Source organism: Anomaloglossus baeobatrachus, chromosome 1 (assembly GCF_048569485.1).
Source record: "Anomaloglossus baeobatrachus isolate aAnoBae1 chromosome 1, aAnoBae1.hap1, whole genome shotgun sequence".
NCBI classification, from domain to species: domain Eukaryota; kingdom Metazoa; phylum Chordata; class Amphibia; order Anura; family Aromobatidae; genus Anomaloglossus; species Anomaloglossus baeobatrachus.
The window spans coordinates 442,933,813-442,947,943 of NC_134353.1; the positions used below are offsets into that span (position 1 = coordinate 442,933,813).

The 14,131-nt window shown below is 44.7% G+C and overlaps 1 protein-coding gene across 4 annotated transcripts in view; it reads left to right on the forward strand.

Annotated features, from left to right (window-relative positions):
* R3HDM4 (R3H domain containing 4) overlaps window positions 1-14,131 on the forward strand; it is a 148,037-nt gene that overhangs the window by 14,109 nt on the left and 119,797 nt on the right. For 3 of the 4 annotated variants that reach the window (XM_075337878.1, XM_075337879.1, XM_075337875.1), the window contains exon 2: window positions 3,930-3,950. The exons of the other annotated variant lie outside the window; for it this stretch is intronic. In XM_075337878.1, coding sequence (XP_075193993.1) covers window positions 3,930-3,950 — 21 coding nt within the window. The remainder of the gene's footprint in view (window positions 1-3,929; window positions 3,951-14,131) is intronic. 4 annotated transcript variants of the gene reach the window in all.

Here is a 14,131-nt window from a genome sequence, read left to right on the forward strand (position 1 = left end):
TCCTGGTGCTTCGCAGCTGCTCATCCCATTGCCCTGGTGCAGTGGCAAATGGGGTTATATACGGGTTGCTACCAGTTGTGTAATGTTACCTGGCATCAAGCCATGGGGTTATTCATTCTTATTCATTATTCTATTCATTCTATTCTGACTCATTAACCCAGTCAGTAAAAAAATACATTTTTATTTGGGGAATAACACTCCCCAACACATTCTCTCTTTCACCAATTTATTGGACAGAAAAATCAAATCTGGGTCCGGCGTAATCCGATAAGGGGATCCCATGCCGATCCATGCTCACTGTCCCAGTCATTTGAAGAACAGAATGTTCCCCATTGGCTGGGAGAGCAGTGCAGTGACCTGAGCTAACATCAGCAAGTCAGCCCAGGTCACCGCAGGGGATGACGAGTGCTGCCGTCAAGAAGTTAGCTAGGTACATTACCTGCAGTGATGAATTCCGCTGCACTCACAAGTGAAGTACCGCGAGCTGCATGTGACGTCATCACTAGTCAGTCTTAGGCGGCTCACGATACTTGATGCGATGCAGCGGGCATTTACGTCAGTGACTAGGGTGAGTGCTGACGTCCGGAGTACAGTGGAGTTCATCACAGCAGGTAATGAACTTATCTAATTTCCTGATGTCGGCGCTTGTCATCCCCGTGGCTGCTCGCACTGCTATGTGGGCAGCTGCTGACACACTGCAGTGCGAGCCGCTTTGAGGCTGTCGCAGGACATGGACTGCAGGGGCAACTGACGGAAGTCACACGGAAGTGCTTCCTGGTGGCTTCCAGGGATTTTGCTGACCCATTGATTTGTATTGTCATGGTCCGAAATTACGGAACAGAATAGGACATGTTCCGTAATAACGGAATGGGCATACGGCATCCGATGTGTTTTTTGTAGGAACTGATGGGACTCTGAAGTGATTCCATGCACCATCTGATCCTACACAAAAGACATTAAAAAGATGTTCTTGTCCTTAGGTCCGCAGAAAAAGAGGAACTGAAGAGGACAAACAGAATGGTCGTCTGAATGAGCCCTTAACCACTGCAGTGCTTAATTACTACAGTGGAATATAGCTGTCAGTGCTGTACTCACAACGCTGTCACTTCTCCCACACTATGCAAACAGCATGGCGTGTGAGGCTTTCCATAGCTCAGTAACCCGGGATTGCATTACAGCAGGGGTCGAGAACCTATGGCTCGTGAGCCAGATGTGGCTCTTTTGATGGCTGCATCTGGCTCACAGACAAAGCTTTAATAAAAAAAAAAATGCAAACCTGTATTCTCTGGTATGTAGGGTGCACTAAGCCCCACCCCACCCCCTACCAAAACTGGGGGAAAGATAAACGTGCATACTACAAACCGCATGTGGCTTACCGTGGTGGCGCAGGGTCGGCGATACTGAGGGCTCATGAGGTGTTGAGGCGGCGAGCACCATTATTCTGCTGCCGGACTACGGGCTGCTTTGAATCTCCCGCAGTTGATAAGATTTTCTTGACGTCCATCATCCTGTTGATCTGCGCATGCATCGTGGCTATTTTCTTGAAGTCGATCTTGTCAACTGCGGGAGATTCAAAGTAGCCCACCAGCAGATAAATAGTGCTCGCTGCCTCAAAACTCCACTGTGACACTCGACGAGCCTGCAGCAGTATCGCCCACCCTCTGCATACTGACCCTCTTGAGCCGCGACACCCCCCTCCTCCATGCCTGCAGCATCACCTACCCTGCCTCCTGTGACATTTTTGAGTTAATATAAGAGGCACGTTACTTGTAAAAAGTACTTAATTCATCATTGGTTAGCAACAGCATGACAACGTTATTAAAAAAGAATTCAGAGACTTATTGCACTTCAAAAGTCTTGACTTACCTAAAATGTAAAATGAACACATATATATATTTTACACACACTACAGTTCAAAAGTTTGGGGTCATCATGCTTTTATTTATCAAATAATTTGCATAATTAATAGATAATATAGTCCTGACATTGACTAGGTTAGAGATAATGATAAGAATGGTCCGTTTGCAGCAATTACCATTGCAGACCATTGGCATTCTAGCTGTTAGTTTGTTGAGGTAAGGCTACTTTCACACATCCGGATTTTTGCTCTGCGGCACAATACGGCGTTCTGCAGAAAAACCGCAACCGGCTTTTGTAACGCCGGTTGCGGTTTTTTTTTGCAGAGACTTACATTAGTGCCGTATTGTGCCGCAGGGGCTTGCGTCCGGTCCGGTTTTTGCCGCATGCGGCAGATTTAGCCGATGCCGCGGCCGGATCGAACGTTCCCTGCAACGTTTTTTGCTCCGGCAAAAAACACCTCATCCGGCCGCTGCGGCGCATTTTTCAATGCATACCTATGGAGGCCGGATGTGGCGCGATGCGGAAAAAAACGCATCCGCTCGCCGCATGCGGTTTTTTCCACTGCGCATGCTCAGTAGCATGCCGCAACTGGAAAAAAACGGACGGGCCGCATGTAAAAACTTATGCAAAGGATGCAGTATTTTCGCCGCATCCGTTGCAAAGTTTTCACAGCCGGATTGAGCCGCAGTGCTCAAACCGGATGTGTGAAAGTAGCCTAATCTGGAGATATTTTACCCCATGCTTCTTCCCCCCCCCCCCCCCCTCTCACAAGTTGGATTGGCTTGATGGGCACTTTTGCATACCATACGGTCAAGCTGCTCCCACAACAGCTCAATAGGGTTAAGATCTGGTGACTGGGCTGGCCACTCCATTACAGATAGAATACCATCTGCCTGCTTCTTCCCTAAATAGTTCATGCATAATTTGGAGGTGTGCTTAGAGTCATTGTTCTGTTGTAGGATGAAATTGGCTCCAATCAAGCGCTGTCCACAGGCCAGGGTATGGCATGGTGTTGCAAAATGGAGTGATGGCTTTCCTTATTCAAAATCCCTTTTACCTTGTACAAATCTCCCACTTTACCAGCACCAAAGCAACCCCACACCATCACGTTACCTCCACCATGCTTGACAGATGGTGTCAGGCCCTCTTCCAGCATCTTTTCAGTTGTTCTGCGTCTCACAAATGTTCTTCTGTGTGATCCAAACACCTCAAACTTTGTTTCGTCTGTTCTTAACACTTTTTTTTTTTTTTCCCAATGTCTGTGTTCTTTTCCCTATATTAATCTTTTTTTCCTTTTTAATAGCCAGTCTCAGATAAAACCATATCTTTGCCACTCTTCCCTGAAGGCCAGCATCCCGGAGTTGCCTCTTCATTGTAGACGTTGACACCGGCGTATTGCGAGTACTATTTAATGAAGCTGCCAGTTGAGGACCTGTGAGGCGTCGATTTCTCAAACTAGAGACTCTAATGTACTTGTCTTGTTGCTCAGTGGTGCAACGGAGCCTCCCGCTTCTCTTTTTACTCTGGTTAGAGCCTGTTTTGTGCTCTCCTCTGAAGGGAGCAGTACACACCGTTGTAGGAAATCTTCAGTTTCTTGTCAATTTCTCGCATGGAATAGCCTTCATTTCTAAGAACAAGAATAGACTGTCGAGTTTCACATTAAAGTTCTTTTCAGCTCTGCTAACATACTTGCTTAGGGGTTTTCAAGGGATTTCTAAACGTCCATTAGTTTAACACCGCAAGCACAATGTACCATTAGAACACTGGAGTGGTGGTTGTTGGAAATGGGCCTCTATACACCTATGTAGATATTTCATTAAAAAACAGACTATTGCAGCTAAAATAGTCATTTACCACATTAACAATGCATAGTGTAGTTGTTTAATTTAATGTTACCTTCATTGAAAAAAAGTGTTTTTCTTTCAAAAATAAGAAAATATCTAAGTGACTCTAAACTTTTGAACTGTAATGTAGGTTTAAACCTATTGTATGGCTCTCATGGAATTACATTTTAAAATTTGCGTTCATGGCTCTCACCGCCAAAATTTTTCCTGTCTTCTGCATTACAGGGACCCGATCGCAAGGGAGAGGTAAGCAGCATTCAGGGAGTTGAACTGCTGGGAGCTGCATGGGCACCACTATTGGCTATGAGAGCTGGGTCCCAGCTGTAGACCCGGCTAGGATACAGTGGCAGAACCACCGCTATCGCCATGACTAAAAAAAAAAAAAATGTTAAGAACTTTTTGATCAAAAGTCCTAAAGGTAGAATCTCCTGCACATTGGTGGCTGGCCCATTGCCTGGAACGGCTGGCCCATTGCCTGGAACAGCTATCCCATTTACTTACAAGGAAAAAATGGATTTCTTGGGAATAAGACAGCGGATCGGAGATGGCAAGGTGCTATTTTAGTCTGCCTCTTGTCATCTACGTGGCCACATACAAGTGCATCTCAATAAATTAGCAGATCATCAAAAAGTTAATTTATTTCAGTAATTCAATACAAAAAGGAAAATGCATATATTATATAGTCATTACACAGTGATCTATTCCCATATATTTTATGTAGTCATTACATACAGAGGGGTCTATTTCTAGTGTTTATTTCTGTTAATGTTTATTTCAGCCAATGAAAACCCCAAAGTCATTATCTCAGTTAGAATATTATATAAGACCAACTGAAAAAATGATTTGAAACTCTGAAATGTTGGCACCTACTGAAAAGCATGTACAGTAAATGCCTCAATACTTGGTCTGGGCTCCTTTTGCATGAATTACTGCATCAATGTGGCATGACATGGAGGTGATCAGCCTGTGGCACTGCTGAGGTGTTATAGAAGCCCTGGTTGCTTTGAATGCAGCTTTCAGCTCATCTGCATTGTTGGGTCTCTCATCTTCCTCTTGACAATATCCCATAGATTCTCTATGGGGTTTAGGTTAGGTGAATGTGCTGGCCAATAAAGCACAGTGATACTGTGGTTATTAAACCAGGTATTTGTACTTTTGGCAGTGTGGACAGGAGCCAAGTCTTGCTGGAAAATGAAATTTCCATCTCCAAAAAGCTTGTCGGCAGAGGGAAGCATGAAGTGCTCTAAAATGTCCTGGTAGACGGCTGCGCTGACTTTGGTCTTGATAAAACACAGTGGACCTACACCAGCAGATGACATGGCTCCCCAAACCATCACTGATTGTGGAAACTTCACACTAGACCTCAAGCAGCTTGGATTGTGGCCTCTCCACTCTTTCTCCACACTCTGGGACCCTGATTTCCAATTGAAATGTAAAATTTACTTTCATCTGAAGCTCTTGAAGCACTGACTCTCCAGCAGCAGTCCACTCCTTGTGAATCTCCCCCAAATATTTGAATTTCCTTTTCTGAACAATCCTATTAAGGCTGCGGTTATCCTGGTTGCTTGTGCACCTTTTTTTTTTTTTTTTTTTTTTTACCACACTTTTTCATTCCACTCAACTTAACGTTAATATACTTGGATACAGCACTCTGTGAACAGACAGCTTCTTTAGCAATGACCTTTTGTGGATTACCCTCCTTGTGGAGTGTCAATGACTGCCTTCAGGACATCTGTCAAGTCAGCAGTCTTCCTCATGATTGTGTAGCCTACTGAACCAGACTAAGGCCATGTGCCCACGGGGAAAGTGTCCTGCGAATATATCCGCAGGAGCTCCCAGAAATCCGCAGCAAAACTGTCTTGAGTTGTGCTGCGTTTTTGGTGCGGAGGTCCTGTGGATATGCTGCGGGCATTCTGCATTGAGAATACAGTACCATGGCTTGAGCACTCAAGTGCTGGAGTGATTGGGGAGTTCATTCTTGCCTGTATCGCCAGGGCTGTGGAGTCAGTCGTGGAGTCTAAGTCGGAGCTCATTTTGGTGAAGTCTGAGTCTGTATAAAATGCTCAGACTCCTAAAATATATAATAAATTGGGGACAGTGCAATGCAGAATGTGCTGAATATTTTTTCATAGGAATTTGGGAAAGTTATGAAATGTCTTATAAATGGCTGTTCTGTTCCTGATCTAAGGCTACATTCACACAGATTTTGCTGCGTTTTTTGAGGATACGTTTGTCAGCTGCAAAAGCAGATCAGCTTTTTAAAAAAAAAACTGCACCTGAAAGGCATTTGATCTCATAAATAATGCTTTCAATAGCAAAAGCAGATTAGAAAAAGGCCACACAAACTGACATGTTCATTCTTTGTGAGGATCCTCACAAAACGATGTCTGAATGTCCTATCTTGAAACCCATTGCCTTTGCTGGGATGCCCAGAGTCATTGCATTTCACTGAATTATTTTGCCATCAATGTTTGATGTTTGTAACAAAGAAATTGTTACCAAGACACTGGCAGTAAAAGATACTAAAGCTCATCACACCAGCTTCTCATCACACCAGTTTCTCCAGGCCTTAGTTGAAAAAGTTCTGCAAGATTACAAACTCAAAAAAGATCAGGTTCTTGCTATTGTAACGGACAATGCTTCAAACTTTATAAGTACAATTAAACTGATGAATGAGAGTAATGAACTGAATGAGAGTAATAAACAGCTAGAAGAAAATTTAGGATTTAGTATGTTTGAGATGGAAGGCCACAGTGCTGCTCATGTAACTGAGGAACAAGCAGATATTACAACAGAAGAGCAGCAAAATGATACTTTAGGATTAGATCTTGTTGAAGCTGCTTCAAAACACTTTCATATAATCGCATGCGCTGTGTTGTGCACACGCTGCAGCTGGCAATAAGAGTCCGCAAGAGGGACTCCAGTTTCACACATCCGGCTTTTCGCCGGTTTGGCAGATGCAGCACACTCCAGTACAGTGTATACAGTACAGTGGCAGCGCGACAAACACATGCTGTCATGTGACCCGGAGGTTGCGGCGCTGCCACTCTACTGTATCGTACTGTACTGGCGTGCACTGCATCCACCAAACCGGCGAAAAGCCGGATGTGTGAAACTGGGCAGACATGCTGGAAATCTAATTGGAAAAGTGAGGAAGTTGGTGGTTGCCGCCAGAACCCCTAAAATTGATTCCATCTTGGAGACGTGCTGGGAAAGGGGCAATTGTTGATCAAGCCACTCGGTGAGGCAGTACTTATTTAATGACTGAGCGAGTGCTTGAACTAAAATAGTTTCTTATAGATATGGTGAACCCTCAGGTAACAATAAGTGAAGGTCAATGGACACAAAGTGGATGAATTGAAGGAATTGCTTAATCACCCATTTACCGTGACTAAAAAATTACAAGCTGAGTATTTAACTCCTGGCATTTTCATAAGGGAGTGGAAGAACTTGCTATTTTGCCTGTCCCAAAGAGGAGGTTTAATCACAGATGGCATTTCTGCTTCAATGAAACGGAGAGACACAGCTATCGGAAAATTAAAATTCTTCTGGCAGCTGTTTATGTGGATTCAAGTCATCGTATACTGCTTGATGATCAACAGCTTACTAAAGGAAAAGAAGCTTTGAGTGAGGTAGCAGTTAGGTCCCCTTCACGTGTCCGTGAAACACATGCATGATTTTCACGGACGTGTCAAAGATGCGTTTCCCCTCCATGTGCCGTGTTTATGGCACTACGTGTGTTCTCCGTGTGTTATCCATGATAACACACGGAGAACGGATAATTTCTACTCCCCTGTGCCTGGCGTCGCTGTCCGTGGTGCTGATCTTCGGTCTCCAGCCCTGCCGACTCTCCGCTGCTGCTGCTTCCGCCGCAGTGAAGTGAATATTAAAGGAGCATAATGAGCGGTGGTCGGCAGCAAGTGACAGCAGCGGCAGAGACTGCAGGGCTTGAGAAGGTGAGTAAAGGTGTGTTTTTTTTTTTTTTTTGTTTTTTTTTTTCCTCTGACACGTGTGTTTTCTCCGGCGCGTGTCACACGGGGCCGCATCCACACTAAATCCGTGTGGTACGGGTGCGGGCCGTGTGACACCCGTGCTGCGGGAGCAACACTGACATGCATCCGTGTGGAGCACACGGACACACGTATGCTCCACACGGAGGCACGGGCCAATGGCTGCACACGTGCGTGCACATAAACCCATTGATTTTAATGGGTTTACGTGTGCCCGTGTCTCCGGTACATGCGAGCACTTACTGGAGACAGGTGCATGTGAAGGGGGCCTTAGGCCCAGTGCTCACGCTGCGTATTTTGCCGCAGATTTTAAGAAATCTGCAGCAATATCTGCATGTCCTTTGTGAAGCCAGCAAAGTCTGAGAAGTCAGAAGTGCTGTGCCCACGTTGAGTATTTTTTTCCTTGCGTATTTGGTGCAGATTTCTTTTTTTCTGCACCAAATACGCAAGAGAAAAATAAGGAACGTGGGCACAGCACTTCTGACTTGTCATAGACTTTGCTGGCTTCACAATGGACATGCAGATATTGCTGCAGATTTTTGAAAATACGCATCAAAACTACACAGCGTGGGTACTGGGCCTTAGGATGAGCAGCTACAGGACTGCCAGGTGCAAGAGGATTTGGGGCCTGACCATGCTACTGCTGCCATATCTTCATCCTCATCAGATGAGGAGTTTAACTTTGTCAAGTATTTGGATGACATGGAGCAGGCAAAGCATTGCCGCAAGATTTCACTCCGTTTCCTATAGCAGCAGATTGACCAGATTTCAGTAAAAATTTTCACTTGCTCTCAAAAAAATAGAAACATTCAACCGTTCATCAAAACTGACTGTGCATGAGGCAATTCCTTTATACCCGGAAATTGTTAGAGATGTTGCCCATGTGGTTACGGCTTTGCCTCCAGCCCAAGTTACTGTAGAGAGGTTGTTCTCTAGCCTTAAAATTATTAGGTCAGATTTGAGGTCATCTGCGAAGGAGGATCTGATGAAGGCAATTCTATTTCGTAGAACAAATTCATGGACTGCACAAATGTTCAGGCTCTGTCACACACACAGGCAGATCTGAGGCTGTAGAAAAATTGTGGACAATCGGTGCCAGGTTTCTGGCTGTGTACACATGGAACAAAATGTCCATGATTTCACTGCAACCACAGATCTGCCAAAGATTTATCTGTGTGTGTGACAGGGCCTTTATTTGGTATGTTTTTGTTGAAAACTGTTTCTTGCCACTTATATAACACTATGTAAGTGGCAAGAAACAGTTTTCAACAAAAACATACTAAATAATATTTAGTACATTGTACTACAATTAAATTTTTCACTTAAATATAAGCAATGTGAACATCAGACATTTAATAATTATGATACAATAATCAAGATATTTGGATAGAACATAAAATATATTTATTGGAATACAACTTTAGAACACAAAACTAATTGTAAATATGTAATACAATATGTAAATTGTGTGTGTGTTCCAATAAATATATTTTATGTTCTATCCAAATATCTTGATTATTGTATCATAAAAATGATTAAATGTCTGATGTTCACATACACATGCTCATGTACTACAATAAATTTTTCACCTAACTATAAGCAATATATGTCGGAGTCGTGGAGTCTGAGTCGAAGGTTTGGCTCACTGACTCCACAGCCCTGTGTATCTCACAGCAACTTGGTTTCCGGCCGGCTCCTGGACGAGCTCCGGCTGTCGGATGACCGGAGCTTGGGCGGTCACATGACCGCAGCTTGTGCAAGCCCCACCCACCTCTTGCAGCTTGCTCCTGGCTCAGTCTTGCTCTTCTAAACTGAAGGAAGAGTCTCCAGTGTCTTCATTCAAGGCAGGTAAGTATAGAGAATAGATCCGTGCCGAACAATCCGCATGAATAATGGACATGCAGTCATGTGCGGCTGCGGGAAATCTGCAGCATTTTCCGCAACAGCAAAAACCACAGCATTGATACAGCACTCCCCAAATCTCATAGGATAACATGGGGAGTGTCTGTACTTGCGTAAACCTGCGGATTTGTCTGGAAAATCCGCAGGTTTTCCACGGCAAAATCTACAGGTATTTTCTCCTGTGGGTACAGGGCCTTAGGACTATTTTAAACGCTTAGGAAACCTTTTGCAGGTGTTTTGTGGTAATTATGTTTAAACTCTTTTTATTGAAAAATTTAGGTTGGATACAATAAGCAGGGCTGCAGACCAAGGCAAACCCCCAAATAGAGACAAAACCAAAAAAGCAAGAATGCAATTAAACATGAAAGGCTTTGCATGGTTGTAGCCATATACAGTTTGTTACAATAAAGAACATTTAGGCTATGTGCACACTAGAAAAGTGATTTTTCTCAAGAAAATTTCTTGAGAAACTTCTGGGAGTTCAAGATTACCGCACCTGTGGTAAAACACTGCACCAAAACCGCGGAAAAAAACGCATGCATTTTTGCCATGGTTTTTCCGCAGGTTGGTCCCTGCGTTTTTTTATGCTGAACTGCAATAAATAATATAGATAATCGATAGACAGATAATGGATAGAGGGAAAGATGGATAGATGAATAGATGAGAAAGACCTATATAATGTCCCACCCCCCTGCATATTCTAAGCTGGCACCCTTTAGTGACTTTCATGTGGCACTAAAGGGTGCCTAGCCTTGTATTTAGCCAAAAAAGAAATTAATTAAAAAAAAAAAGACGTGAGGTTCCCCCCCTCTTTTGTAGCCAGCTAGGGTAAAGCAGACGGCTGCAGCCTGCATACCACAGCTGGCAGCTTCACCTTGGCTGGTAATCCAAAACAGAGGGCACCCCACGCTGTTATTTTACATTAAATAATTTAAAACAAAAAACGTGCCCCCCCCCCCCCCCAAATTGGATCACCAGCCAAGGTAAAGCGGACAGCTGGGGTCTGATATTCTCAGACTAGGGAGGTCCACTGTTATTGGACACTCTCCAGCCTAAAAATAGCAGGCTGCAACCGCCCCAGAAGTGGCGCATCCATTAGACGTGCCAATCCTGGCGCTTCGCCCCAACTCATCCCGTTGCCCTGGTGCGGTAGCAAATTGGGTAATATATGGGTTGATGCCAGATGTGTAATGTCACTTGGCATCAAGCCCTGGGGTTAGTGATGTTATGCATCTATCAGATACCCGACATCACCAACCCAGTCAGTAAGAAATAAAAAAATAGACAACAAAAAAAGTTTTATTTGAAAAAACACTCCCCACATTCCCTCTTTCACCAATTTATTGACAAGAACAATCAAATCCGGGTCCGGTGTAATCCAATAAGGTAGGGGTCCCACGACGATCCACACCATAGTTACTGTCCCAGTCAATGAAGAACAGAAGGTTCCCCATTGGCTGGGAGAGTAATGCAGTGACCTGAGCTAACATCAATAGGTCAGCCCAGGTCACTGCAGGGGATGACGAGCGCTGCTGTCAGGAGGATAGGTGAGATCATTACCTGCTGTGATGATCTCCTGCAGTCCTGCCATCAGCGCTGTCACTGCCTTCTATGCCCGCCGCGTTCTCAGCAGTATCGCGAGAGCCCGTGACGTCACCGCTAGTGACAGTCTCGGGCCGCTCGCGAGATGGGCATAGACAGCAGTGATGTCAGGAGGCAGGAGATCGTCACAGCAGGTAATGATCTCATCTCACCTGACAGCAGCGCTCGGCATCCCCGCGTCTGCCCGCACTGCTGTGTGTCAGTGTCTGCCTGCGCAGCAGCGTGACAAGCTGCTGATACTGACACACAGCAGTGCGTGCAGACGCGGGGCTGGAGTGAGACACAGACTGCACGGGCACCTGGAGGTCACACGGAAGCGCTTCTGTGCGGCGTCCAGGGAGTGTGACGTGTGTGTTTACTCTGCTCCGCTTCCTCTTCCTGGCATAATGACATCACTTCCTGCAAAACTGCAGGCAGCGATGAGCATTACCGTAGGTAAATCGCGGCTATACCGGGGGTATACTGCACATCATTTGCTACCTGCGGTATACCCCCAGAATTTCGCGATTACATTAGTGAATGGAGTGAAATACTGGGGGTATACCGCAGGTACCTGCGGAAAAGAAGTGACATGCACATTTTCTCAAGAAAATTTTCACAAAGAATTTTCTTGAGACAAAAACGCAGCGTACGCACAGCTATTTTTTTTTTTTTCCCATAGGTTTTGCTGGGAAATGTCTGCAGAAAGATTTCAAACATTTCTCAAGAAATTTCCGCAGGAAAACCGCGGGTAAAAACGCCTAGTGTGCACATAGCCTTAAGAACATTTATATCATTCTGGCTTGAACCATTATAAAAGTTTAAAATCCATAAACTATAACATAAACAGCAAAGATTTACCATTCATACCATAGAGGCACATAATGGTCAGTCGAAGGAAAATAAATAAAGAGAGAAAGAAAGAGGAAGGTGGACAAAGTGAATGATGACGGGGAAAAGGATCATGGGGAAGGGCAAGGAAGGGCCTTGAATAACTAGCAGGGAAAATCTAGGTAGAGTCTCAACTCGCCCCAAAGAGGGACCTGAAGTCCGGAGAATCCAAAAAAATGACTCTGGGACTTTTGTGGTAATTAGTGTAATTTTTTTGAGATAATGACTTTTGGGTTTTCATTGGCTGTAAGCCATAATCATCAACATTAACCCTGCTGTTCTGTTCGGTAAAAAATGACCAAATTTGAAGTTTGATTTTTGTTTTAAATATTTATTATGCAGTTCTGAAACTTGTGGTAAATTGACTTTTTTCCTCCATTTGCGAGGGTCTTACAATGGGTTGGTATTTTCTCTAGTCACCCTCCACGACAGCACACAGGAGGTTAACTCCGCCCTAATAGGGACTGGAAACACAAGAGGTTAAATAACGCCTCCCATCTCCAGTGTTGTTTCCTGTCCCCATGGGGCACAAAGAGGTTACCTGTGGTGCTTCTCTGGCCGGGGACGAGAACACCGCTATACAATATTTTTTTTGTGCTGCCTGGGCAGCCGAGGTCGGAGCTTACCCGCTTCCTCCTCCGTCGCTGCTCCCATCTCCTCAGGACATGTCTCCTCCACCTGCGCCCCTTAGGAGTTAAAGCGGGGCAGACTGACTTGCTGAAGGCCTCCCCAAGCTCTCTGGAAGCATCTTCTTTCACATGCCGGATGTGGGCGCAAGGGAAGTGATGTCACGGGCACTTCAGCGGTGTCACCTCCTGCATCATGCCTTCCACAGTGGAACGCACGAGTCACACAGCTCCACTGCGGTCTGGCGCTCGCCCTTGGCTTGGGTCTTGCTCTCCCCGACCATGAAAGAAGGTGGAGTCAACCACCATGTAGAACAAATACTTGAAAAATTCCAGTGAGAAAATCTTCTAAAATCCCAGACTTTAATTATTCCATTTAAAAACAATTCATTATAAAAAGTGCATAAAAAAAGAAAACTTTTTCTGACGCCACATCACAAAAGTCAGGACACAACTGTGTGTGTGTGTGTGTGTGGTGTGTTTTTTTTTTTTTTGTTTTGTTTTTTTTTTTTTTGCTCTGGGATCCGGATTAGGAGCACTCATGAACTGAGGATGGAGGGAAATTGCGCTACTCGCCGTGCGTCTGCAGAGCCCAGTGCTGTCATCACTTCAGTAAGTGCACTGCAACTTGGGGGAAGGTCAGGCTATGCGTATGTCATATCAGACTTACATATGTAGGAGTTCTCTCCTCCCTTGGGGCAGGCATTTACGGCCTCTTCTCTCTCCTTTTAGGGAGACAAGAAACATGCACCCAAGAAGGAGAAAACTTCAGGCTGCAAGTGCGTTGTGTGCACCAAGAGGCTTCCGCCAGGCTATGAGAAGAAATTATGCCAGTCTTGCACTGATCAAGTAGTCAGGGAGGAACAGCCCTCCCTTTTTGAAGAACTAACTGCTAGTTTGCCAGGAGGTGCAATCCTCTATGGCAGCCCTCTTCCACCACCACAGCCCCTGCACCTAAAGAGAAAGTCAGCTGAAGGACATGTGACTGATTTGATCGTATCGTATGACAGCCTCAGGGTGGAAACACATCTATGCGAGTAAAATCGGTCCGACTGGGCTGAAAAAAACTCGGCTGATTTTAGTTCACGTTAGGTCCGAGTGCAACGCAAGTGCGATGCTTTTTGCTCGCATGTGTGTCGCGATTGCGATGCTAGTTTCATGCAACATCTTAATTAGATAAAAGCTATTACACATGTGTCATTTAATTTACCTTTGGGAATGTGATGTCACATTCATCTGTTGAATATTTAATGAGCGAAGTTACTGCCACACTCGCAAATGTGAACGCTGGTGCGCGTGTGTGATGCTACTTTTAATCCCCTTCCATAGGAAATCATTGGGACAAATGGTGCGAGAAACTCGCAAAAAAGCAGCATGCTGCGATTTTTTTTTTTTTTTTTTTTTTTTTTTTTTTTTT